Source organism: Penicillium solitum (genome assembly GCF_028829755.1).
Source record: "Penicillium solitum strain IBT 25940 chromosome Unknown utg000001l_segment0_segment0, whole genome shotgun sequence".
In the NCBI taxonomy this organism is placed as follows: Eukaryota; Fungi; Ascomycota; class Eurotiomycetes; order Eurotiales; family Aspergillaceae; genus Penicillium; species Penicillium solitum.
In genome coordinates, this window is record NW_027072121.1 from 4,579,758 (window position 1) to 4,605,798 (window position 26,041).

Sequence of the window (26,041 nt, forward strand, 5' to 3'; positions counted from 1 at the left end):
AGACAGAAGACAGAAGATAATCTACATACAACGTGTGAAATAGATAGGTCGGGCGAACTTGTACGTTATAATCTCCGGGGCTTCGAGACCGAGCATGCGTTCATAGTTGACGTCAGAGCCAACCTTAAAAGACGTAAGAACAAAACCCAGAAATCAATCAATTTATTCTTTGGATCATTACGAATCTCTGATGAAGCTACCGTCCGCACTAGTTTCGAACACGACCTGGCATGTGGCACATGTCCCTTCCGTTCCCAGCCGGCAGGTTTTCGAGACACGCCTCAAAGACACAGAAATGAATTTCTACATCGATCGATTAATTTCGGACTTCTACCTTAGCCTATTTTCTGGCCATACTTCGAAGCACTTGTGGTGTGCCAATTCGTGTATTGCATTCTTTCGTGATGAAGGTCTGGTCCTTGGAATCTGTCCACGACAAAAAGCAGCAAAAGCTTGAGACTGTCCACGACAGTAGTTGAGAACCGCTGTAGCCATGATTGCCTAATGTTGCACAGTCGACTAGAAATCCTTTCTCAATTGTTCCAAAGGCGGAAGAACGCCCTCGCATTCGAGGATTTTGAATGTCTCCTCCAACTCGTCCCACGTATCGGCATACCCAGTCCAACCCAGCTTCCTAGCCTTACTCATACTTCCCACACAACTCCAGTCCCTACCAAGAGTCATCGTCAAAAATTTCCAGGTGGCCTTGTCCCATGCGTGTTGATCGAGGTTGTAACGTTCACGGAGTGTAGCCCAGGCCTTGTTCACATCCTCTCGTTTCGCCCACTTCTCAGGGTCAACCTGAAGGAACAATGTGGGGGAATCGTTGGAAACCGAGTCTGTGGAGAGACCCAGCGCGGAAGCAGATGCCTTCAGAGGCGGCTTGTTTTTGAAACGAATCGTCGACGACTCGTAGCCTTTGAAGCCTTTGGTATCTGGAGTGCCTCCGTTCGGGAACATTGGATCAGGAATACGACAGCCAAACCGGGCGGCCATACGTGGCCACAGGTTCTGGAAAGATTCCGTATCTCCATTCATTACGTTGAAGATCTGATTTCCGGCCCCCTGTGCGGTGGCTGCCCACAGACAGAATTTGGCATGGAGATTGGCCGATGTCCAACAATTGAAGGCGAAGTAATTGGCCTTGCTGCCAATGAATGGAAGCTCGGATCCCGGAAGAGCTTTGTTGACAGCACAGTACAGCCCCAGGGCCGTGGCTTCGTTCATAAAGTTGCCACGAGCATATCCCAGTACGTCTTCTGGGAGTGTGGCAACCCATTCCCAGCCGCCTTTCTTAGCCGCGTTTGCTAGGACACGTTGTTGGGGATAATAGAAGATCGGCGGCCAAGATACACCACCTGCATCGTTTTCTAAAAGGGGGTCGTCCTCCAGTAGAGGTTGCTTTCCCGGCCCGATATGTACACCGTACTGCTTGAACCCGCAGGTGAGAATGAAACGTTTGATCTTCCGAGCCGTGCCGTTGAGCTCCAGTGCTTCCAAGAAGTTGTAAAGTAGAGCTTCATTCACTCGTGACTGCTCATCCTGGTCGTCCGAAGCCAAGTAGGCGCAAAAATAAATATACTCGGCGGACACACCCTCGAAAGACTTGGCCATATCTTGCGCCGAGCTTTGCAGGTCCAGGGTGACATGTTGGACTTTCGAATCTTTGTAACCCGGGTTTCCACGCGAGAAAGAATAGATTTTGTCGTAAGATCCATCTTTTAACAGGTGATGCACAATCGCACTCCCGGTGATTCCTGCAAAACGATAAATGAATGGGTGGTGGCAAACTTCACAATGGAATTACTTACCAGTAGCACCGGTAACAATAGCTGAAGGCATGATAATGTCGATTTTGGCTTGCTGCAGTAATATTTGAAAAGCGGTTTGTCAAAATTCGTGGTGCTTTCAGCAGGGTATGCAAGTTAGATGAACATTCGGGATCTGGGGCTCGGGATCTGATGTCTTCAACGACGTCATTATACTACATGCGAAAAGAAAAAGTGACCTCGTAATGCCACTGAAGTCATTCTGAGTGACCAAAATTGTCCAACCTAATCTATTAGATGAACCATTCAACTTGACTGAACTGGAAAAATGCACAATTTCACGCGCTCAAGGGTTGGCTGGGGTTGGCTGGGAATAGTAGGGCGTAGGGCGTGAAGCGTGAGGTCTGAGTCCCACCCGTTTCGGCGGAATGTTCAACGACAAGCCCCTCGGAGACTTTCGTGATTGTTATTCAACAGAGGCGTTGGATCGAGCCCCGGACGTCATTTCTGTCAAAGTTTGAAAGTAGAATTACCAATATAGACATTCCAAGTATTCATATAAGACATAAAATCGGGGGAAGGATTCCTGTTCCCATCACAATACACGTGTATCTATTGATTTGATCATAGTCATCGATCTCAAAATGTCCTCGTGAGTGTGATCTACAAATCCCACAGATGCGGGAGAATGCTAACGCTCAAAGTCCCCAAGAAAAATACCTCGCTGCAATTGAGGCCAACCGGAAAGTCAACCCGGAGACTATCGAAGACCTCTTCAGTCAACTTCCATCTCTTAAGCCAGATCAATTGCTTGGTGAATGGAATGGAGGGTACTTTGACACTGGACACCCGGTCGCCACCCAGCTGGAGGAGATCAAGTGGGTCGGAAAGTCATTCAAAACTCTGGAAGATGTTGATCCTGTGATCGTTGAGCGGGATGGCAAACGAGTTAGCTAAAATTTATGAATATTATTAAGGCGTAACAGCATAAATATACTTACAGTCGATCTTATTAGTAATACCTCTACTTCTATATTTACTAGAGAGATCATATAATCTAAAGGATAAATAGCTAAAGTTTTATAATCAGGGAAATAGAATGTCACGGGTCAGACCCGCCCTCATTATATGGCTCTGCCATATAGTTCTTTCACCGCATACGCCATTCTTCACCGCCTTTTCTGTTATTTCTGCTATTCAGCTTGTTCCACTCTTTCTCTTCCTTCTAAGCTTTTTGTAAACAGCATGCAGGCATCGTCTAGTTGAATCAATTTGACCATAGCCCTTCACAGAACTGTATAGAAAGCTTATTTGAAATTTCTACCTATTTCAACCCAACTGGCCTAGTTTATAGGTTATAAAAATATTGATTGAAAGTTAGTTGAAATAGTAGAGGGTAGTTTATTGTTATAGAAATCTATAATTCTGTAGTCTCAGTATCAAGAAATATGTAGAACGGTAAAAGCAATTTAGGTTGTTTTGAGAGGCTTACTATACCTTGGCTGGTCCGTTCTGCCGAGTGGCTGGATGTTGGTTGCCAGGGAAATAAGGTGCGTAGTGACGTCAAATTTTGGCAATCGGCTGAGAACAATCTTGTAAGAGCGGGGTGAAAAAATTCTCGCTGGTAGACGTGGGGGGTGGGAGGGTATAAGCGAATGCACGGACATCAGAGCAAGTGGAGACAAACAAACCAATAACATCTAATGAACACCATCCTCACCTTTTTGCTAGGGTGGTGATCAATTAAACAATATGATTTCCTCGAGCAAGTAAAACACTTACCCTGCCGTCAACAACTTGACTTCCCACTGACTCAACGTTTTTCAAGTTCCTCGTGTGCAATGGTCAACACAAGTCCACCATTAACTAACCCACCCGATTTCCGCAATAACATTTTTTGAAGGGCATCCGTTTCCACACTCTACTACATCTACTATAACGAGAGCTCAAACACGTTGAATCGGCCTCGAACGCCGTAGAAATTGAGCGGCTTCTCAATTCTTCAACACCGCCGCACTATATTGCGTTTGCCTGTCTTGTTCTGGTCTAAACCCAGCTCGCTGTTTTCAGGGTTACCTACGATATGCTGAGTTATGGAGCTATATTCAATCATCGCTCCTAGGATCATGCGAATGGCCTCTGGGAGCTAAATGTCCTCCAGGACCTGTTGTCAGGGATATACATGAAGTATACAGGATGTTTGGAGAAATGATCTGCGGGACCCACATGGTGCATCTGGGTTCCCCTGAACGCGAGGAAGCTACCTTTCTTTTGCTTCCTCGCGCTACGTAATGTGAGGGTCTCACGTATACGTGAGCTCTGATTTGTTGATACGCGATACCGTCAGTGCGGCTGCGGATGTAGGCAATCCGTTGCTCTTCATTCGGGTATTGAGCGGCGCTGTTCATCAGCTTATCCTGCACCTTGTCTCTCCAGCTATCAAATGCGCCGCGATCTCCTGAGAATACAGGTGCGTCGGGAAACTTTGGATTATTGAACCGCTCCGGACTGTTGTACGGCAAGTGAGAGCTTTCTCGTCGGGGAACACGACTGTTGTTGTTTCTTCCCGGAACCGGCATCGATTGTCTCGCTGTATTCATCACCGTGAGGATTGACTGGTCTCGTTCTCGGCAAGCTCCGTCCAGCTTCAAAGTCAATTCCTCGACTCGCTTCTCTGCCAAATCTCTTTGCACAGTCATACGGTCTCTCTCACGTCGCAGTTCTCGGTTGTCTTCGCCTAAACGTATGACTTCTTCACGAATCACATCATCGGTCACTTGGTTCGTATTCATTTTGGCTTGTTTGTCCATGGCGAGCATAACATCCCACCAAATCTCGAAATGGTGTCGCAATCGTGCTAATTGCTGTGCTCTGTCTAGAACACAGATTGCTCGAGCAGGACGTAACGGGTGATTCGGGCTCACATAGTCAAACGCATCAATCATCGGGGTCGCGCCCGCATTCTCGGGCATTACTGTCCTATCGCCTTCATTACTAGGCTGGTAATCGTCGTCATCAGATCCGTTATCTTCGATGACGGTGGCTTCGTGTGCCATTACGGTTTCTCTTCTTGTTCGTCCTTTCCGTTCCATATCCTCAGGCCCTCGAGCGCTAGTGGGTTCGTTGGATTTGGGCGTCATTTTGTCTTTGTTGTCGTCGGTTGTCTTTGTTGTCGTCGGTTGTCTTTGTTGTCGTCGGTTGTCTTTGTTGTCGTCGGTTGTCTTTGTTGTCGTCGGTTGTCTTTGTTGTCGTCGGTTGTCTTTGTTGTCGTCGGTTGTCTTTGTTGTCGTCGGTTGTCTTTGTTGTCGTCGGTTGTCTTTGTTGTCGTCGGTTGTCTTTGTTGTCGTCGGTTGTCTTTGTTGTCGTCGGTTGTCTTTGTTGTCGTCGGTTGTCTTTGTTGTCGTCGGTTGTCTTTGTTGTCGTCGGTTGTCTTTGTTGTCGTCGGTTGTCTTTGTTGTCGTCGGTTGTCTTTGTTGTCGTCGGTTGTCTTTGTTGTCGTCGGTTATCAGGGTTGGCGCTACGTAATGTGAGGGTCTCACGTATACGTAGATGGGGACTGAGTTTCGTAGATGAATAACCAATATTAAAGAAAGCTATAGTCGACTCTAGATACAAGACGTAGCGCGAGGAAGCAAAAGGAACGAGCTTCCTCGCGTTCAGGGGAACCCATGTGCACCATGTGGGTCCCGCAGATCATTTCTCCAAACATCCTGTATACTTCATGCCAATCTCTGACAATATCAAACCTCAAAGCACTTATGGCGAAACCCACCTTTGACTTCAGTCACACATATAGAATGGAATTGCAACTTCTATAGTTGATCTGTGAATAAAATTGATGAAAAATGCATTGGACCGATCTACGAGTTTGAAATGGTTACGTACAACTTTCTCATCCCAGGAGGGCAGCATGCGCTCCTGGGAACTTATTGGCGCCCAGGAACTCCACTGGATACTGTCAGGGATGCGGTTGCTTGGGTTTTACCACTAGGCTAACAGGCCAAAAAGGCACAATGTTTGGTCAGCGACCAAACACCCAAGCTACTATATATGCTCGATCTCTGACAGATACTCCTGGAGACGGACTTCCTATCCCAGGAATGGCCTCATGGTTCCCAGGAACCCTTAATTTCCACGAATCCGCATGAAGGCGGGTTTACACTCCAGAATTCGAAGCACAGAGTACATTGATTTCCGCTGAGCTGTGAGATTAATGGGTTACTCAAGTCAACCCTAAGAGTTAAGGCACGACTCTGCACCCACCCCTTAATCCTAGTTGCCGCCTAATTTGCGGGGCCTCTTCCCCCAACTTTTAGGGCTCCCCCAGGGCGGAATGTACCCCTAGAACCCGCAATTTCAATTTCAATTCCAAGGGCTTTGACTTTGAACCTGGGAAAATAAAGACACTTCAAAGGTTGGCGGAATGAATTATAATAGCAATTGATGTCTGCGGCCACATGGCCACGAGCATACCTCGTGTTGCTGCCAACATTGCGTTCTAAGGTGGTGCATTATGCATCACTGTCGGAGCTTGCCCAGGTGTGGCTGCCTGATTGGTCAGACTCCGGCGCAGTAGATAGTGGCAGAGTGACAGAGTGGCAGAGTGACAGAGTGGCAGAGTGACAGAGTGGCAGAGTGACAGAGTGGCAGAGTGACAGCTTCTCTGTCTCTGTCTCTCTCTCTCTCTCCCAGGGCTGCTTCCTCTGCTCATCTCCCGCAATACATACAATATCGTCGTACATGCTAAGTCTTCCGATAATCACGAACTGAAGAAATGGATGAATTTGTTCACAAATTATATACTAGAGTTCGACTTGAGTCTCAGCTAAACAGCTGACGTTGAAGCTGATTCGCTGGCACTACTGCTGGAAGAAGTTTCCGCATCATTCCACAAATACAACGGACCAGAACAGTAAGTCTTGCCCGTCTGTAACGTCTGCGAGCATCGAGCATCATCCAGTGACGGGTTGACGGCCACGAACAAAGCATGTGTGATACTTTCTTGGGCACAGATTCCAACACAGGTCTCATTGGCAGCAGCCTCATGCCATCTTCCACAATTGAGGGTTGTTCCCTCGGCCATAGTCGCGTTTGTCGGCGGGGCAGCCCAGGCCTCGCTATATCCGTTTGATTTGCCGGGAGTAGTTGAACCTGTACCGGCTGTTGCATTGGAGTGCGCACCACCGGGCGCCGACAGACAAAGATTATTGCCGTAAATCTTGCTGGCAATTTGCAGATTGTCACAGTCGAAGGAGATCCACGGGTTGTATTTGCGGAGATCCCCGGTTGAAAGCGAGTAGGCGTACTCGATCGCGGTACAATTGTTTGTTGGCTCGAGTGAGTATGTATCTTCGCAAGTTAAAGGAAGACAAAGCTTGAGGCCTGCTTTGATGGAGAAGCAATCCACAATTTTCTCTTGGTTACCCGTGTAAAGTGACGCGGATGAGACCTTGTTTGCCGCTGCGATGGATGTGCAGTTGTCACCTTTGACTGTTGTGTAGTAATTATCCGAGACACAGAACTCGTCTTCCTCCTCGATGGTCGCCCAGGGGATTTCAAGGATGTCGGTAGGTCCGGAGAGGCCGCATCGTTTGTTCAGTTCTACCAGAACTTCTTGGTAGTAGTCGTCGTACATCGAGTAAGGCGTCTGTTGCATCATCTGGAGACGAGTTGTGTAGCAGTAAGAGCAAACTTCGCTTTCAGGCATATCTGCGGTGCTTTGAACCAAAGTAAAATCACTGATGACGTCTTGCAGAGAAAGAGTTAGTTACATGCACCGTGGGGAGAAGTCTGTAACATACCATTGCAGTATTTGCCTGTGGCTTTATCTTTGCTGCAAGTTTCATTGTAACCGGCCCAGATACGGCCACCATATAGCTCCGGAGGAGAGCCGCTGATGTTATATCCGCCGCAGTTATTTTGCACAGCCCCGAACCACTCACTCAGGCTCTCGCCACAGCTAGTGTCACAGACAAGGTCCGTCAGGGTATCATTGTTCAACGAGCCATGCCATTTGCGAGACATCATGTTCTCAAGGTATGTCTCACACTTGATATTTGCTGCCAATGAAGTTTTGCAAGTGTCCGGAAGATCGATCTTCTCCAGGCTGTCAGAGCTGTAGATAGAAAAGCCGTCGAATTTCCTCTGGCCAATAGTCATATCCAAACCACCGATCCAGACGAGAATCGAAGAAAAAAGCCCGTTGACGTTGTCCTTGGCGTATGTCGGAACACCTTGGAAGGGGGTGACCATTTCCACAATTGCCCTGGTACAGAGATTGTAAATCCAAAGATCATGACTTTGCTCAATCTCAAACCCGCGTTGCTGGCAATCGTTTGTATCGAGACATTTCTGAGAATAATCTGAGTACCAGCTGTACAGACCGCTGCCCAAAACCCAGATAGAAGTTGAATCAATGATACGTACGGCCCAAGAGAATGCACATGCAGCAGTGGTTGAGTCACAATTCTTGAACAATGGGTCATTAGGGAATGAGCCCGGTGTGAATGGACTGGGAGCCAGGGGAACAGGTTGGTAGTATGGTGATTCTGTTTGAATCATCCCCATAAGGATGTTGCTTGCACCAGAAAGTTGATACTGGTAGAGTGTGCAATGCTCCGAGGCCGTACCGTACAGCCACGCGAGCTTACTCTCAATCAGAATACCACGTCCTGCATATACATCAATTTGATCCTGGGTGGTCACATCCATATCGTGATCAGCGACCCAAACCCAGATGTTCTCCAGATAGGCGTTTGAAGAAGGTGTGAGATGAAGGAGAAGAGATGCCGCAATACAACCAGGCTTGACTTTTCCTGACTGTTTGGGACATTGAGCCTTTTGTAGCTTGGATCCAATGGCTCCGCCAATGCGAATATGAGAGTCCCACATCGCAGCAGATCCTTGGACAGACTCTGCGACGTTCCACTGCACGAGAATTGCTCCGGCAGTGGGGCCCGAAACAGTGAAAAGCATGTCTTGAATCTCAACAATACCAACATCGCCCTCAACTCCCACCTGGACGGCCACATACGGATTGTCAACATCCTCGAACTTCTTTCCTGTTGCCATGATTTGAGACCAAGCTTGTCCGATGATGCAGGAGCCGACAGGAACCTTCAGTGTATCCTGAATCATGTATAATCCGAAGGGGAAGTAGACAACCGAAGAAATGTTGGCGGCGTAGGAAAGAACAGAGTTGAGAATGACGGTGTCATCAGTGCTGCCATCACCCTTTGCGCCGAAAGTCCGAACGTTGATAATATCACTTGCCTTAATGTCCTCGTATTGAGGTCATCGGCGGGTAAAGAGATTGGACTTGACGTAAGCTTGGGTTCCAAGCAGCTTCTTGCTCATGGATCCGGTAGTGATGTCTGCACCGGACACAAAAGATCCTGTGCCTTCAGCGTCGGTGACCCTACCGAATCCCCAGGCATCCTTGAGAACCTCATCACCTCCTGCTAGGAGAACTTGGTTTTTGACGTCATCTGTGATGGCCGTTTTGACATTGAAAAAGCCCACATTTTTCAAAAGCAGGGAGGTCGAGTTTTCGGCATAGAGAGAGGTGATGATACCATTTGCCGTGTTTGCAATGATGGCATCAGCCAAAACGAGAGATCCAACACCTTGACCGGTACCCAGGGCGCCGCCACCCTAATTCAAGTAAGCTTCATGTTTGACCAATAGTTCATGTTCGGAATAATAAAACATACCCCGCCGACGATAGTCAAACCGTTCGTACACGACTCAATGACATAGTCCTGCATAGTCCATGCCCAATCCCAGTGAACCTGAAGGGCTGTGTTGCACTGAACAAAGACGAGTTGACTTGAAGTAAATTGTTGGTTGCCAAAGTATGCACTGTCATTCATCACATTAGAAGGCATCCAAGAAAAGAAATCCAGATGATTCTGGTATGTGGCTTACCCAAAGTTGCCTCCCACAAATGTGAGGTCTGCGAGGAAACCACCCGAGCCGTTCTCCATATAGATTCCCTGCTGTGTATTGCTGGGAACATCCGAGTTATATACCATGTAGAACTCGATGTTCTCTAGAGAGGTTCCCTGAGCAACCTGCCAGTGAATGGCACAGATATAGGCCGAGGTATCCGTTTGGCGAATGTCGATTTTGAAATTCCTCACACTGCGCAGGAAATTGTTTTGATTGACATACCATTGCTCGTCATCACTGACATAGACATCGGAAGTGATGACACCCAGACCGACGAAGCTAGAGGCTGCCAGGATAGTTGGCACATTGATCGGCTTTTAGTAAGTTAGTGGGAGCTTTCGTTTGACCTGCTAGATTGTAGTACTCACGTCTCCCAGGAACTCCGTATTATAGTATTGAATCAACGGAGAGCTGACAAGGTAGGTGCCTTTGGGGAACCAAACTGTAGCAGGATAGATAGTACTAGAGCCGCAGTCAGGGCCACATCTACCTCCCTCGGAAATAGCACGGTTGATGGCCGCTGTGTCGTCTGTGACTCCGTCACCAACAGCGCCATAGTCTTTGACATTTCTCCAAACCTAGAGAACATTGATCAGGAGCGGTTCTTAGTTCAAAGAAGCAAGGGAAAGATGAAAGAGGGCCACAGGTCACACAAGATTAATACAGCATGATCAGCGAGACAAACGAAGTGAAAGTGCAGAAAGGGGGGATGATGTTGAATGGGAAATTTACCTTGTAGCCGCTGGGTGCGAATGGACTTTGACCGGTCTGGTCCACTGTGGCCATCCAGTACTCAGAAGCAGCATCACGCTTGTTGAGCGTCGCTTTGGCAGTCTTGTTGTCACCTATGTGGCCAGTCTCATCACCACTTTCAAATGCACTGTAACCATAGAGTCCATTTGGTCTGAGCAGGGCCTGTGCTGGGGTATTGGTATGTCTGCGGCCTTTGCCGTACTTCTCTCGAATATTCGCTGCAACCTGAGGCTGATTGCCTGTTGGTTTGTTGACGGTGGACTCAGCGACAATGCGAGCAGCCTTAGCCAGCTCAGGTGGAATCACGTAAGGACTGTTTCCGCTCGTTTTATTCGAAGAAGAATCTCTGGTCTGAAGACGGGCAATATTCACAGACTCGGGGCTGTAGTCCAAAGGCTTAGCAGTCGCCCTTGTGCCCTTGCGGGGCTCAGAAAAGGTATCTTTGTTAAAATTGGGATTCTCCGTTCGATCTTTGTTGACTTCTTTTAAAACCGCGAGTGCATTTTGTACCATTTCGCGCGCATCGCCATGACCGGTTGCGCTCGCATTGCCACGCTTGTGATGGAGATGACTATGATGAAGATGATTGTGGTGAGTTTGAGTATTATCGGCCCACACTGGAACCCAGAAGATCGTCAGGGCCAGTGCCGCGATCAGCGGCAACAAGCCTTGATCGGAAAACCGTGATCTACCACTCAGTCTCATCTTCATTCAAACCTCGCGGCATAGATGAAAGGCCTCCCAACACCAGGGGAATACTTAACCATAAATCCGTCTCGCCTCGGCCGGAGCTCGCGACCCAATTCCATCCACGCTACTTGATGCAACCCGACATTTCTTCCACCAAATTTCGCTAAGCGATGGGCCGGAAGTTTCCGTTGATACTAAGAGGCTCTATACTCAGGGTCCTCTTCACGTTGAACCAACCAGGAGATCGCATGTTACCCATTTTTGGATTCTGGCATGCGCTACCCGGCTTGGCCATATTGATGTCTCAGCCTCTTCCCGAAGCTACTGCACGCTCCAGCGAAGAAGCGAAATGAGCCTCCATCGGGGGCCAGATACAATGTATTGTGCTAGTCGAAGCTAGCGTTTGACAATACCATTATCCACCGGGGGCTACCAGTTATAGCGGTGCAGAGACAGACACGAGAGACCTTCGTTTTGAGCTTCATACTTGCAGGATATGAGACCAATGCTGGCGTGCCTATCTTCGCCAAGTTCAAGCAAGCTTTTCCGATTTCTATCAACCGCGATATAGTACTGACATCTGTCGCGGATCAGCCGGTAAGGGTAAACGCCAAGAGCGCCAAGAGGCCCACCAAGCCCTATCGCGAACTGCGCCAAGAATACCACTCTACTCCGTACTACAACAGCCTCGATGGGGCCTCACTATAGTTCTTCATTGTTTTTACGCTTGAGAAATGCATGCAGGGAGAATTTTCCACAGCTACGGAGTAAATAGTTTGAACTATCAAGCACCGGATCAGAATTGAGGAGATTAATCCCTCACGCTAACACGGAGGAGGGCCTTGGCTACGTCCAGTAGCATCTGAGTACGGGATACCGGATGATAGAAGAAAATTTAGTAGAAGTAATAGAAAACGAGATCGCACCCTGCGAGAAAGATTTGTGAAGCACAATGGGGGCCTTCCATTTCAATCGGAGCCTTCTCTGGCTTTTTGGCCTAACTTGTCTCTTCTTGTTGTGCCAGAATGCCCAAGCCGCAGGCTGCAGTGCTCTCGCTCCTTGTGCCACTGGCTGCTGCAACAAATTCGGCTACTGCGGAATAACCGATGACTTCTCCGGTGCCGATTGTGTCGCTAGCTGTGATTTTGAACCAGAGTGCTCTGCTTCAAAACCCTGTGCTCAGGGATGTTGCAACAAATTTGGATTCTGCGGTTTAGGACCTGACTGTAAGATTTGATCTCGCCCAATTTTTTTAACTTCAATCTCTAACACTTCATTTCTAGTCTGTGGTGACGACTGTGTTGCGAACTGCGAGAGAAAGTCCGAGTGCGATCCCGGAAAATACGGCGATTATGCCGAGTCTAAGAAATGTCCCTTGAATGTCTGCTGCTCCAAGTTCGGTTTCTGTGGAACCACCAAGGACTTTTGCGGCACCAAGAAAGTCAAGCGTCCCTCATGCCCAAACAAAGACAGCTTGAACCGAGTTGTTGGATACTACGAAGGCTGGAGCGTTAATCGCCCATGCAACGTCTTCTATCCTGATCAGATCCCAGTTGGAGTATACACTCATCTCAACTATGCTTTTGCTTCAGTTGACCCCGAATCCTTCGCGGTCCTGGCTCCCAGCGAGTCTGAGAAAAAGCTCATGAAGAGATTGACCGATCTCAAGAAGGCCGACCCTGATCTCAAAGTCTTCATTGCCATTGGAGGATGGACTTTCAATGATCCTGGTCCAACTCGAACGGTCTTCTCCGATATTGCACGCTCAGAAGCAAACCAGAAGAAGTTCATTGCCTCTTTGAAGACAGACATTCATGACTGATTACAACTTTGATGGCGTCGATCTTGATTGGGAATATCCAACTGCAGATGATCGCGGTGGACGTGAAGAGGACTTCAAAAACCTCCCCAAATTCCTCGCCAACCTCAAGAAGTCTCTTAAAGGAACAGGTGGCCGTGATGGGGTTAGCATAACCTTGCCTGCCTCATACTGGTATCTGCAACACTTTGATCTCGAAAACTTACACAAACATGTCGACTTTTTCAACATAATGTCCTACGATCTTCACGGAAAATGGGATTTGGGAAACCAATGGCTTGATCCTGTTCTCAACTCGCACACCAATCTGACCGAGATCAAAAATGCCATGGACCTCATCTGGCGTAACGACGTCCCCTCCGACAAGGTGGTTCTTGGATTGGCATTCTACGCTCGTGTTTTCTCTGCTTCGGACCCTGCCTGCATGGACCCTGGATGCCCCTTCGTCTCGGGTGGTAACCCAGGTCCCTGCAGTGATGAAGTTAGCATCCTACTCAACTCTGAAGTCAAGGATATCATGAGCGAGAAAAAACTCACATCAAAACTCGACAAAGATGCTGCCGTCAAGATACTCAAGTTTGACACCAATCAGTGGCTCACATACGACGACGAGGAAACCCTCGAGATGAAAACCGACTTTGCGAAATCCCAGTGTCTTGGTGGTGTCATGGTTTGGGCAGTTTCTCACGATCACCCATCTGGCAACTTTTCCACTGCGTTGGCAAAAAAGACCGGCCGAAAAGTCACCTCACTAGCCTTTGACAAGACGAAGGACTCAATGGAAGTCCAGAAGACTCATCTCCAATGTCGATGGACCAATTGCTTTGAGAGCTGTCCCAGTGGATGGACAACTGTTGCTCGCACTGACAAGGGTGCTCGCGGGGACGAGAGGATGTGGGATAACACCGGATGTGGTGGTGATGGACAGCATACCTTCTGCTGTCCGCCCGACTCTGAGCAGCCCAAGTGTGGTTGGTATACGCATAACAACGGTCACTGCAAATCAGACTGCCCGTCAGGGTACGTGGAAGTTGGGTCGAATTTCCAGCATTGCAGCAACAACGACAACGACTACCAGGCTGCATGTTGTACAACCGACACAAACAGCATGAAGCTTTACTCTCAGTGTGACTGGGCTGGCAGTGCGCCGGGTTGTGATAGCGGAGAGTGCCCAAGCAACATGGAATATTTCCTGAACTCAACGACTGGCAGTGGTGGAAACTACTGCAACGCGAAAAGCGTCAAATATACCTGGAACGGCAATGAAGGTACTTCCTGGGAGACGCGAAAGTACTGCTGCGATGACGACGACAAGACCAAATGGGACGACCGCGAATGGAGAGACGACATTGGTTTGGCGCTTGCCGATGGTGTTGTCAAAGATTACTGCTACAGCGGCTGTCCCAGTGACAAGGTCCGCGTCGCCATGGATCAACACCGAGACGGCTGCAAAGGTGACGGTGGAAAGTCCATGTGCTGTAGCGCGAACTATGTCACGAAGACGAAGCGATCCTACACTGATTCTGAAAGCCGCCTTGAGTCTGACGTGAAAGCATTCATGAAAAACCCAGACTGCGGCAGCGATGCCTACAACTTCAAGCGCGATTTGGAAAGCATGGAATTTGTGGGCCTCTCCTCTGGGGAATACAACCACACATCGGTCTTACACCGTCGTTTTGATACCAGGCCGTATGAGTCTATGCGCGGTCTGATGCTCGATATCGGCTTCACGCTTGTGGCAGGCCAAGCAGCCATCGAAATTTGGGACAAGAACGTTGCTTCTGTCTACAAGAATTTTGCGGTCGATAAAATCCAGTCATGGCTGAAGAAGAACCCCGAATGGAAGGAAGATGGAATGGTCGATTATTCCGCCTTGATAGTCTGCAACATGGACATATTCGACGACAAGATTGGAGGTGAAGACAGTGAGATCAGCTGCGAATACGCATATCGATCCTGCTGTCCAGACGGACAAGAAGACTGTAGTGATGAGGATTCAGACGACGATGATGACGGAGGCAACCTCGAGGCACGGAGTTTGGAAAAGAGAGCGGGTCCCCGGCCCTCCAGAGTACCTTTCCGCAATGGGGGTTCCCTTAACTGGGAATCTTTCTCGGTATGTTAAGAGACCCCCCTTCGATTTGACTCCTGACTAAATCACGGAAATCACAGTATAGAAGCAGTGGTGAATGGGCCGTAGGCCACCCCATTTGGAACCATGCATATGAATATCGAGGCGAGGCTGAATGTCTGGATACAACCCTTGGGAGTCAAAGGATCACCACTGCGAGGGGCAGGCGACCCTATTCAGGTAATATTCCCTTTATGGCTTTGAATATGGCTGGGTTCTCTCCAGCTTTTTGACATCTCTCATTTCTTCATTGCCTTGTTGTGATTTGACTGACCAAATGCAGCGGAACATTACATTGAACTGAACACGATTCAAGGGTTCCTCAGAAACGGTTACGCAGGAAGGTTGTCAACTGGAGGACAACCCAGAAACTCTGCCCTACCTCGTCCATTCCTGGAAGCCCTCAACACGCCCATGCTGCGTGTTGCACCTCCAATGGCAGGTGGGGAGGCATCGTCAACCCCGCTCGTAAGAGTCATGAATGCTCTTGGAAGCAGATCAAATGAACAAAATTTCATGGTTCTCCTTCAGGGCCTAAATTTGATCAAAAGTCGGGTAAGACCTTGAAACCCCGTATCCTGGCTCAATCGTGGGGGCTTCTTTTACTGATTCATTTTCTAGATGTGGCGTGATGCCACAAGATATGCGAACATGACCACTCAAATGGAGCTCGATAATCCGAACGAAGCCCTACAAAGCATCAGATCCGTCATCACTGTCATGAATTATCTGAATGATCCTCGAGTACGTCCTCGTATGGTTGCCACTTCAAATGAAATCCGCAGGGAGTGGGGCCTAGTAGACCAGCAGTGGACCGCCGATGGAAATGATGCAGTCTATGCCCAGGATTGGTGGGATCAATGGTTCCGAGACCGGCTTCAGCATATTGGAACAACGAATACCAATTGGGCCCTTAGCAGCATAGCTGACATGAGACGACTGTGGGCAGTGAGGACGGGATCCAATGTCGCACCTACTATCGAGACTCTGGATAAGATGAAGGCGGATGCGACGGATATGAAGATTGACATGGATGATCTGGATTGAAGCTGAGCAACCATGTGAATTGATAGATAGATGTATATAGTTCATACAAGAGAACTTTCAAATCGGGTTCCAAGGCTTCAATGGTAGGGTCGTTGAGTGCCCAGGCGGTTCAATTCAGTAGACCATTTCAGTTGCAGAACCGACAATACGCAGCTATTGAATTTTGGGTCTTTTTTCTGTTGTACTCAGTCCCACATGGCATGACAAATTCACAAAACATCAGAATCGTCGGGTATCATCGCACCACAGTCCTTCATATAACCCCCGTCATACATATCCGTCCACACCTCCCACAACGAGGGCAGGGAACACTTCATATGCCCTGGAAAATCCTCATGTGGATCTACCTCCAACGCCTCGCCGAGTTTCACGTAATGACGCCTCCTCTCTTTGTAGTTCATGTCCCCTGGAAAGGGAGCGTCCTGTAACGTTTGAAAACTTTCTTCGTCAATAACAATAAACATGCGATAGCTAGGAAACATATCGAGCACATCACGCTTAATTGCGTCGGCCCTGAAATGCTCGCGGAGTTGGTCGATCGATGCTCCGTCGAACTGGGAAGCATCTTGAATGACTCGTGGCTGGTAATTGGGCCAGATTTCATCCCAGGGCGTTTTGATGAACTCCTTTGCCCTTGGTCTCCAGCTAAGGGAAGATTCGTATTCCCAGTAGAATCCATTCTTCATGTGCTTCGTGGTGAGGTCGACCATACGCGGGAAAGCGGCATTGGATTGGGGAGTGTAGGTTGTCCGGTAGATTGTGTAGCCCCAGGTGGGCTCACAGTAATGGAGCCACTCATAGACGTCCTGAATGGAGTCTGGAAGCCAGGAGTATTGCTTCATCGGCTTTCGAAATAGCGACATGATGGGTCGACTTTCCAAGGTTGGATGTTGCGGTGGTTCAGAGGGGAGTTGAGGACGGAGAAAAGTCCAGCCTCGTTGGAACCTTGGAAGGTGTTGGAGCACCTGTTTTGATGGTATTGTTCTGTCATCCTGATACGCACTACTTATGCATTAGGGTTAGACCTGTATCTATATTACTGGATTGTGACCCACACAACTCCATAATATAACAACAACTTTACACATGCTACAAGAGAAGGACCGCTTTATAGTCCCCAGGGCTGTGAGCAGGTTTATATCAAACTTTCAGTCCCCCTTACAATACCCTACTTGTACTGGACCCTGGTCAATCTAGTTTCTCTAGCATAAATTACCATTAGTTCCGTGGCATCATTCCCACATTATCTTGGCATGTTCGCATCTGAACTAGGGCCACGGAGTACGGAACACGGAGTAGAGAGTAAAGAGTCAATGTTACTGTCTCTTCGTGTGGCACCCCCAAGGCTGTATGATATGAGAGCCTCGCCAGTATCGGGAAATCATGAAGAATAGGCAATCTTCAATTCTTCAGTCGGCCTTGTTGCTACATATCTCACTGCCGAGAGCCGTTCACCCCTCTAGCCGACTTCTTCGACCCAAATTCGAGTGTCCGGTGTGTCAATCAGAATAGGTGGAAGCTCCGATGTGTTTTATTCATGATATACCCTGAAGCGAAGCGTGAGGTATGGTGGTATACTCGACTAGATGCTGGAATTTGGCGGTGTTGACATTAAAAACCGCCCCCGCAATGGCAATTTTACGCGTTCAGAGCGCGCAGAGAGTCATAAAGTGCTGAAAAATGCCTAGAAACAAGTTGAGCAGAAAGAACAAATGTATATCGACCGTGGATATCTCACTTTAACAATGGTGAGCCGTTAAGTAGAAGTGAAAAGGGTTGGAGGGGATGAAATGCGGCGCGTCACGTCGCGCATCACGAAAAAAAGACAACTTCCCCCAAAATCCCCTTTAGCCCTTTTCGGCCCACCTCAATGCATCGCTTTCTTTGCCTTTGCCTTTCTTTAGACAATGGCTCCCTTTGATTTACCGCAGTTCCCCCATTCAGAACCTACTCTTCCTCAACCACCTTCTTCCCCTCCGATTCATAGTGCTAAGTGAGGTCGTCAAGGGCAATAGTCCCGAATTGAATATGCTCAATGTCAACATATGCGGTACAGAAGACGGCTCGCCTGTTGCTTGGATCCAGGTGAATCACACAGGACGGGTCACCTTTACCAATAAAACTGGGAACCAAGCGTCATGTGTACTCAATGATGGATTGAAGACTGGTAGTTGGTGTGTTACAATTGAGAAAAAGGACAAAACGAATTCGCCCTCCTACTCATCTACCGGCACTCCATCTACCAGCACTCCATCTACCAGCACTCCATCTACCAGCACTCCATCTACCAGCACTCCATCTACCAGCACTCCATCTACCAGCACTCCATCTACCAGCACTCCATCTACCAGCACTCCATCTACCAGCACTCCATCTACCAGCACTCCGAATGACAAACTCCTTACGATCACCAGTGTTGTTTGGGTCAAAGCTTAAGTAGTCTACTGTAAAAGACCTGTGCGAACGTGCTTAGAAGAACCAGGCCAGGAATTTGGATTATTTGCATCATGGAAGTTATCAAGATTGAGGCCTCAATGAAGCTCATGATCATGATCGCAGCATTTTGTCTTGAAGTCCGGCTTGAAAAGGCATTTATTCATTTGTTTCTTCTGAAATTTTGAGAGTGAAAATTAGGACATGGGAAAGACAGAAGAATTTTATTGTAATACGGAAACTGATTTGTGGAAGGTCCTAGACAATATTGTCATGATCTGACTCTATGTAGCTACATCCGTACATTTAGGCGAGACAAATCAATTGCTCGCAATCATCCACATAGTTACATATGTTCCGCTGTCAATGGCCTGACTCTCATAATCATACCAACGTGAGTCTGGGGATAACCGTGCCCTTTGCTTCTAAGACTGAACAGTGAAATTAGGAAGGGCAAGGGTTTGTGTCGGAATGGTGACTGTGTGGGCCAGCCAACCAGTTGTCGCATTTCTATAAAAATCCGCACTCATGAATTACTACTGCACGATTTCACCCCCATCGTATCTTTTACCCATTCGGCCGCCCTTTTAACAGCCACTTCCGGTTCATCCTTGAAACCTAGGAGGTAGCTCTGGATTTCAGCTGCTGTGAATTGCTCAGCTGGAACCAATTCAGCAAAATCAATGGACAGGTCCAGGATCTTCTGGGTTTTCATGGCTCCAGCTAGCTGATTTTCCAATTTGCGAGTCGTAATGTATGACACACTGGTGAACTCCAGTTCAATGAATGGTTTGTAGATGAGACAAAAAATGCTTCAATACTGCTTTTATCCGCATACCCAAAGTTAAACATTTTATCCACACGACTAGGGCGAGTCAAAGCAGCGTCAAGTTTGTCAGGGTGATTAGTCGTCATGATGAGAATTCGACCTTCTTGGGCTCCGACACTATCGAAGCAGCTCAAAAGAGCCGATAACGAAACGCCGCTATGGCAGATGTCGTTTGTCCTGGCGTTCTCCAGCAAATGACAGTTGCTGACCGGTGAAGGAAGCTAATTTGTCTCGCTCATAGAGCCATAGAGCCTATTCCTGATGAGGAATTCAAGCGCTCAGACAGGGAAGAGAGGTCTCTTTGCTTTTAGGAAGGTCTGCGAGTGATTGCGTGTCGTCTTATCATCAAAGCTTAGAGTATACAGAAGCGTATTTCGCGGAGCAGGCAGAGAATGAGAAAGGTAAGCTATTCTTTTCTCTCTATATCAGAAGAATCTTAGCTGACTACTAGTTTGGTCGAATAGATTACTCAAAGCGAGATCATACAATACTGTATATCCTTCGCAGCAGCGGCTTTCACTGAAGAACAGAAAACGTGGTCTCGCGCGTGATTTAACCGAGAGAATGATCTCGCCACGGTGACTGTACTGGCTGAGAATTTGAAGTAGGACTGAATACATCCATTTACTGACGAGACGGTCGGCCTAGCAATCTGAAACTATCGGGCCGACGCATATTCCGGAAAACAAGGATACAAAACGCCAGCATAATTGTGACTAAGCAACACCGACTGTCAGTTCCCTAGTATTGCATCAAAAGGCCAAAGCGGCTTGTTGCATTTGGTGCCTGAGGCACGATAGACTCCAGGGGGTGAGTAAGCTGGTAAACATTCCGCCCTGACGGGCCACTCCGCGACAGCGAACCCATATGATGTAGACTTCGATTACCTGCTGAATACTTGTTTCAACAAGCAATGGAAGAAACTATCGCAGAGCTGCGACGTCAACTTAAAAAGGAGAGACAGGCACGAGAAGGGGCGGAGCGCCGTGAGGAAGAAGAGAGACTGGCGCGAGAAGAGGCAGAACGGGAACTCCAACCCAACAACCTGTTCCGCCTCCTCGATCGCTGCCATGACTCTCTGTCCCAAGCGATCCGAGTCGAGACGGATGCGACCCTCACGACTCAGGGCAACGCGACCGACCCAGTGAACCGACTTTACCCCAAGCGCATAGTTCCTTGGCCTGACTTCCCCCAGCTCCAAGAGCAAGTCTGGAGCAAATTCGACCGCACCGCTGCCTTTACCTCGCGCCTACTATTCCCTTCCGATACCCAAATCGATTACGTTGCTACGAATATCCAGAACAACCCGATCTATTCCGAAACCTCGCTTCGGAATTTTGAGCGAGACACTGTCGATAACTTTGTCGAAAAGATTATTAATACTTTGCGAGACGATGATGCCCTTTGCCATGAGTTTGGGATCCAAGGCCGAGTGACCTTCTATGATCGCGCAAACCCATCGGAAAATTTGCTTGAGAACAACCTGGGGCAAATGAGTCTTCAGGATACGCAGACACCCCAAAGGCCGGCGAATACTAGGCGTGGAAGAGGCAGAGGAAAAGCGGGAGGAGCGGCGCAGAGACAGAAGGATGGCACTTCACGAAAACGCAATCGACGCGGCGACCAATTCTGCGTGCATACTGTGGCCGATGAACGACAAATACCGGTGCATGCAGTGGAGTTCAAAGCGCCACATAAAGTGACGATTCCCGAACTAGTGGCTGGTCTACACCATATAGATCTGGCCCGGGATGTCATTGACCAGGAGGGCGACACATTTGAGTTTTATGCCACCTGCCTCGTCGCCGCTGTGGTCACTCAGATATTCTCATATATGATCGATAGTGGGGTCCAATACGGCTACATCTGCACGGGAGAAGCTTTTGTTTTTCTCCATATCCCGGAGGATGATCCAACAGTTGTTCAATATTTCATGTGTATCCCGAACCAGGACGTGCAGGCGGACGACGAAATGCGCCTCCACCGGACCGCCATCGGTCAGGTGCTTGCATTCACCCTTCAAGCGCTAGCCGCCGAAGCTCCGTCTCAAGAGTGGCATGATGCGGCACACGATAAGCTAAAGACCTGGGAGGTCGAATACCTGGATGTGTTGAGAAAAATCCCCGAGACTCTCCGTAAAGACCCGCGAGCCTCCAATTATCGACCCTCGCACTGGAAACTAGAGCCGAAGACGCACAATACACGATCCCGTGCTCGCTGCAAACCAGACATGTCTACTCCAAAGCATTCGTCGACCGAAGGCAGCGGCAGTGATGAAGAATCGCATTCGCCATCAATCGCTGCAGCGGCTCGCAGCAGGTCGAGTCGTGGCCGAGGCAACAACCGCCAATCAACTAAGGGAAGCGAAAGCACACGAGCCGGCAAACAGACCTCTCGAAAACATGGGCAATCTACACGACCCTACTGCACAATTGCCTGCATCCGCGGCATCGTCAACCGAGAACCTCTGGATAAAGAATGCCCCAACTGGAAACTCCACGGCGGCCAGAGACACTCTATAAGACCGCAGGAGTTCACACGCCGGCTTCACCGTCAACTCGCCCGAAACCGAAACCATGGGTTTGAACAGCTTCACGTCTGTGGTCGGACAGGAAACCTCGTCAAAGCTACCCTTCTATCACACGGGTACACTGTGGTCATTAAAGCTACCACAATGGAGAAGCAGCATCGCCTTCAAGCGGAGGCAAACAATTATCGTCACCTCAGGAGCTTGCAAGGAAATCAGATCCCCGTCTGTCTTGGGACATTCACACCACGAGTCTCATATTGGTACCATGGCGAATTAATGGCGCAGATGATGATACTGAGCTGGTCTGGAAAACGTCTTCAGCATGTCATCAACGATGAGAATTCCAGATTCTTTCACCAGGAGCGCGACAAAGCTCTGATCGTGCTCCGGTCGCATGGAGTTGTCCATGGCGACAGTGAGTGGCGCAATATGTTGTGGGATGGCCTAGGTAGCCGTCTGGTTGTTATTGACTTGGAGGACGTGAAATGGTTGAAGCGCCCTCGTACCCTTGAACCGACTTCTGGAAATGCACGGCATGGTCATCGCGCGAAGGTGGGAAAATCTGGGCAAAAACTCTTGTCCAGCTCAACCGCTTTTTACACCTGACGCCCAGGCCTGTGGTTACAACTCATTTGAGGCGATTCATGTTCTCGGCTTCCGATAATGAGTCGGAATGAAGGTTTGATAAATGATCGCACGTTCTGTTACTGGTCATAAAAACAATTTGCGCCCATTGTGGAAGGTAATCTGAATATATGTGATGAAAGCTCTGAAAAAAACTTATTATTGGCGACGTCAAACATATTTTCCTTGCTACGACTTTCTCGACCGCTCTTCTCCCTGAGGGTTTCACGTTTCAGATGCCCCGGCCCCTTCTTCTCTTCCTTCTCTTCCCTCTCCTCAATACTTTGCTTTCGTCACCCAGCTCTCCACGCAAGAGACAGCATCTGAAGGTGACTTCTTTCGCTCCAAAAGGAACGATAGAACTTCTGCCGGGCTGAATATTTGCTCCGGCATCTTGCTGGCGAAGTCACGAGCAAGCCCCTCGATCGTCTTGTCATCATATTCCTCATTGCGTTGCTTTTGGTTTGGCGACTGCTTGAAGACCGTGTGGAAGAGCTGAGTCGAGATGTTCTGATCGGCAAGCTTGAAATGCACTTTCTTGTCTGAGCGCCCAGGCCGAATAAGTGCTTCGTCCAAATGTTCAATATGATTGGTCGTCATGATAAGTATCCGGCCTTCTTGAGATGAGACACCGTCAAGCACATTCAAAAGGCCGGATAGGGTGACTGCTGACTTTGACTCGATTTCTTGGTCTGCGTCAACGCTGTCCCTGCGGCCCATCCCAGCGGTATCCACGTCTTCTAAGAGAACAATACAGCGCGGCGGAAGCTCAGCAAAAAGCTTCATGAGCTTGCTATCCGAAATATTCGATAACTGGAGCGTATAAATATCCAGTTCGTGCTTCCCCGCGAGTGATAGACTGAAGCTGGATTTTCCAGTTCCAGGGGGGCCAAACAGAAGGTAGCCTCGTTCATACGGAATGCCCCGTTCTGCGTACCAGTCTTGCATATCTTGGTCGAGAAAGTCGTCCACGTCTCTTAGAACATCGTCCTTTACCTGCTTATCCATGATGACTGTGGAGATGGGTCGGACCGGTCTCACTCTGGCTTTCTTCCACTCTCCCTCGCGGTGTTCGAAGACAGAGACTTTTCTCTGCATATTCTTGAGATACTTCTCGCGACACTCTTCGATGAGATCCTTCAAAATATTTGCATTAAGACCAATGGAAGAGATATAGAGATCTTCTCGATGCTCTTTGACTGCGCAGCGAAGGACAAGAAAATGCCCTTTATACCAAAACAAAAAAGATCCATCCCAAGGAGAAAAGGTCAACGGCTTTTTCTTTGTCGAACATTGGTTGTTTGCCCGCTGTGGAGATCTTACGCGAGCAATCAATGAGTGGGCATTGTGGATAAATGGTTGGTCGGCTATCCAATCAACAAGCATGTCGTATGCTTCGTCGTAATATGAGAGATAAATTGTCGATGCTTCAAATTGTCAGTCTCGCCCGGCAATAACAGGAGGTATACGGACTGAAGTAACTTCTCACTATCTCCCAAACATAGCGAACTGCATAGCGGGCGAAAAGGATAAACATTCCAAAGGCACAAAGAAGTCGAGTGTAGCTGTCCGGGTCACCAGCAAGCAGCTGGCGTGCGGAGGCAGTGACCATACTGAAACCGGGAAAGATGACATCTATCAAAGACATCTGGAAAGGGGAAGAGCCGCCTCCGTTAATTGCATCCATTGTGTATCAAAGAATTGAAAGACTTGATTCGAAGTTGGGAGATGACAAGAGGTTGTTTCTGCTCATATTTATATATTCGCTGCTGGCTCTTTTCTGATCGTCTCGTTCTTTGGAGAAACGCACGAGAACCGAGCTCGTGAGCAGACAATCATTTGATTCGCCCTCATTAGTCAATATTGATAGAACGGGCCTTGTCTGCATGCAGGAGGAAGACCCGTGCAGTCTAATCTGGCGAAGCTCTTTTTTGTGGCTTTCTGTTCTGAGGCACACGCACATATACATTCTCCCTTATTACACTGTGGTTTGAGATGGGAAAATGACAATCTAACAAATGGCATTTTGTTGAGAGTTACATAACCATGGTTCTCATACAACCCCAGAATTCGACTACCTTTGCGTACAGCATAACATCAAACCATATTGCTTCTTACCCCATTTAACGCATCTTTGTCAACCCCTTGATGGTAAGGCCTTTCAAAGTCTTAAACATTATTTCAGGGCTATGAATAATGAGATCGTACGATGGGGTGGGAATACGGATGATAAACGGGACTTCCTTCGGTTGATTAAATCAGTTCGGAAGAACGCATTTAAATCCCAAACCGTTAAATCATCATTTCGCGACCGGGGAATTTGGCCCTGGGATGGATCTATTGTTTGTGATACGATAGATCCGCACTGGGAAGATGAACCAGTGCTTCAAATCTACGGTACACCTTCACCACCAAGAGAATTCCCCAGTTCAGCGACGAATTCTCCGCCCGATACAGATCAACGGTTTTCAAGACTCGAAGACAAGCTCGGTACAATACTTGAGGATTCAGAACCAGACCTAGCGAAGGTCCAAAAATACCTTAAACGTGCGATTCGTGGGGGGAAACTCGCCCTCCAAAATGCGTCTCTTGCACAAAAGACTATAACAAAGATGCAAAGCCACAAAAACCCTAATCAAAAAACAAAGAGATGGGTAAAAGGAAAAACCAAGAGTCCGTTGTCATCAATTGCTGGGAACATGCTAGTTCAGCATAGACGCAAGGCTGAAAACAAACATGACATCAAGTTGATTCGGTCGGACGCACGGCAAAGAGATTACTGGCATAGGGCTCAACTAGCCCTACAGGAGAAAACAATTGCAGAGCGTAATACGGAAGACGTTACTGAAGATCAAGCTGAGTTTAGTTTTACAGATAGAGATCGTTAATAGGGTTGTAAATAGGTTTAAAAATTGAGAGTTGGATTTTTTGGGTTTAGGCATGGGTTTGGGTTTATGAATGGGCTCACTAACACCCGGGAGGGGGTTAGTGAGATGATTAGTCACGGCTATCCTCACAATTCTCAAGGGTGGTTGGTATATTAGCATAGGATAGCCTTCTAAAAAAATGCTGCCCAGATTAAACCTTATAGCACTTATGGCGAAACCCACCTTTAACTTCAGTCACATTTTTAGAATGGAATTGCAAGTTCTATAGTTAGTCTGTGGACAAAATTGATGAAAAATGCGTGGGACCGATATACGAGTTCCACATGGTTACGTAGAAACTTGCTCATCCCAGGAGAGCTGTCAGGGATGCGGTTGCTTGGGTTTTACCACTAGGCTAACAGGCTAACAGGCCAAAAAGGCACAATGTTTGGCCACAAGCTACTATATATGCTCGATCTCTGACATTAGCCCCGCCCCAAGAGCGATCGTCCCGAGAGCAATATAGTTAGCCCCCACCTCCAAACCAGAATCACTCAATGGCGGGGTGTGAGCCAAGGGTCAGAACAGCCAATCAGACA

General features: G+C 48.2%; 11 protein-coding genes across 11 annotated transcripts; 4 read left to right on the top strand and 7 right to left on the bottom strand.

Annotated features, from left to right (window-relative positions):
• Window positions 1-519: 519 nt before the first annotated feature.
• On the bottom strand, window positions 520-1,842 carry N7455_001724 (SDR family oxidoreductase; the record flags this gene model as incomplete). The annotated part of the gene is made up of 2 exons (XM_065604107.1): window positions 520-1,757; window positions 1,812-1,842. The coding sequence occupies 2 exons, from the start codon at window positions 1,840-1,842 to the stop codon at window positions 520-522; spliced, it is 1,269 nt and encodes a 422-aa protein (XP_065462598.1).
• A 571-nt stretch (window positions 1,843-2,413) lies between these two features.
• On the top strand, window positions 2,414-2,726 carry N7455_001725 (uncharacterized protein; the record flags this gene model as incomplete). Its single annotated transcript, XM_065604108.1, has 2 exons — window positions 2,414-2,421; window positions 2,474-2,726. 2 exons carry the CDS (start codon window positions 2,414-2,416, stop codon window positions 2,724-2,726), a joined length of 261 nt encoding a protein of 86 aa, XP_065462599.1.
• A 1,422-nt stretch (window positions 2,727-4,148) lies between these two features.
• N7455_001726 (uncharacterized protein) lies at window positions 4,149-5,681 on the bottom strand (the record flags this gene model as incomplete). Its single annotated transcript, XM_065604109.1, has 3 exons — window positions 4,149-4,169; window positions 4,238-5,218; window positions 5,655-5,681. The coding sequence occupies 3 exons, from the start codon at window positions 5,679-5,681 to the stop codon at window positions 4,149-4,151; spliced, it is 1,029 nt and encodes a 342-aa protein (XP_065462600.1).
• A 599-nt stretch (window positions 5,682-6,280) lies between these two features.
• Window positions 6,281-6,511, bottom strand: N7455_001727 (uncharacterized protein; the record flags this gene model as incomplete). Its single annotated transcript, XM_065604110.1, has 1 exon — window positions 6,281-6,511. One exon carries the CDS (start codon window positions 6,509-6,511, stop codon window positions 6,281-6,283), a length of 231 nt encoding a protein of 76 aa, XP_065462601.1.
• Window positions 6,512-6,594: 83 nt separating this feature from the next.
• N7455_001728 (uncharacterized protein) lies at window positions 6,595-11,177 on the bottom strand (the record flags this gene model as incomplete). Its single annotated transcript, XM_065604111.1, has 7 exons — window positions 6,595-7,517; window positions 7,571-9,050; window positions 9,093-9,422; window positions 9,482-9,629; window positions 9,696-10,033; window positions 10,088-10,297; window positions 10,452-11,177. The coding sequence occupies 7 exons, from the start codon at window positions 11,175-11,177 to the stop codon at window positions 6,595-6,597; spliced, it is 4,155 nt and encodes a 1,384-aa protein (XP_065462602.1).
• Window positions 11,178-12,114: 937 nt separating this feature from the next.
• On the top strand, window positions 12,115-16,159 carry N7455_001729 (uncharacterized protein; the record flags this gene model as incomplete). The annotated part of the gene is given in 6 exon segments (XM_065604112.1): window positions 12,115-12,388; window positions 12,446-12,947; window positions 12,967-15,097; window positions 15,154-15,292; window positions 15,396-15,667; window positions 15,734-16,159. The coding sequence occupies 6 exon segments, from the start codon at window positions 12,115-12,117 to the stop codon at window positions 16,157-16,159; spliced, it is 3,744 nt and encodes a 1,247-aa protein (XP_065462603.1).
• Window positions 16,160-16,368: 209 nt separating this feature from the next.
• On the bottom strand, window positions 16,369-17,022 carry N7455_001730 (uncharacterized protein; the record flags this gene model as incomplete). Its single annotated transcript, XM_065604113.1, has 1 exon — window positions 16,369-17,022. One exon carries the CDS (start codon window positions 17,020-17,022, stop codon window positions 16,369-16,371), a length of 654 nt encoding a protein of 217 aa, XP_065462604.1.
• Window positions 17,023-18,187: 1,165 nt separating this feature from the next.
• On the top strand, window positions 18,188-18,595 carry N7455_001731 (uncharacterized protein; the record flags this gene model as incomplete). The annotated part of the gene is made up of 1 exon (XM_065604114.1): window positions 18,188-18,595. The coding sequence occupies one exon, from the start codon at window positions 18,188-18,190 to the stop codon at window positions 18,593-18,595; it is 408 nt and encodes a 135-aa protein (XP_065462605.1).
• Window positions 18,596-19,118: 523 nt separating this feature from the next.
• On the bottom strand, window positions 19,119-19,507 carry N7455_001732 (uncharacterized protein; the record flags this gene model as incomplete). The annotated part of the gene is made up of 2 exons (XM_065604115.1): window positions 19,119-19,295; window positions 19,358-19,507. 2 exons carry the CDS (start codon window positions 19,505-19,507, stop codon window positions 19,119-19,121), a joined length of 327 nt encoding a protein of 108 aa, XP_065462606.1.
• An 827-nt stretch (window positions 19,508-20,334) lies between these two features.
• On the top strand, window positions 20,335-22,557 carry N7455_001733 (uncharacterized protein; the record flags this gene model as incomplete). Its single annotated transcript, XM_065604116.1, has 1 exon — window positions 20,335-22,557. The coding sequence occupies one exon, from the start codon at window positions 20,335-20,337 to the stop codon at window positions 22,555-22,557; it is 2,223 nt and encodes a 740-aa protein (XP_065462607.1).
• A 294-nt stretch (window positions 22,558-22,851) lies between these two features.
• N7455_001734 (BCS1 and AAA domain-containing protein) lies at window positions 22,852-24,262 on the bottom strand (the record flags this gene model as incomplete). The annotated part of the gene is made up of 2 exons (XM_065604117.1): window positions 22,852-24,002; window positions 24,049-24,262. 2 exons carry the CDS (start codon window positions 24,260-24,262, stop codon window positions 22,852-22,854), a joined length of 1,365 nt encoding a protein of 454 aa, XP_065462608.1.
• Window positions 24,263-26,041: the final 1,779 nt, after the last annotated feature.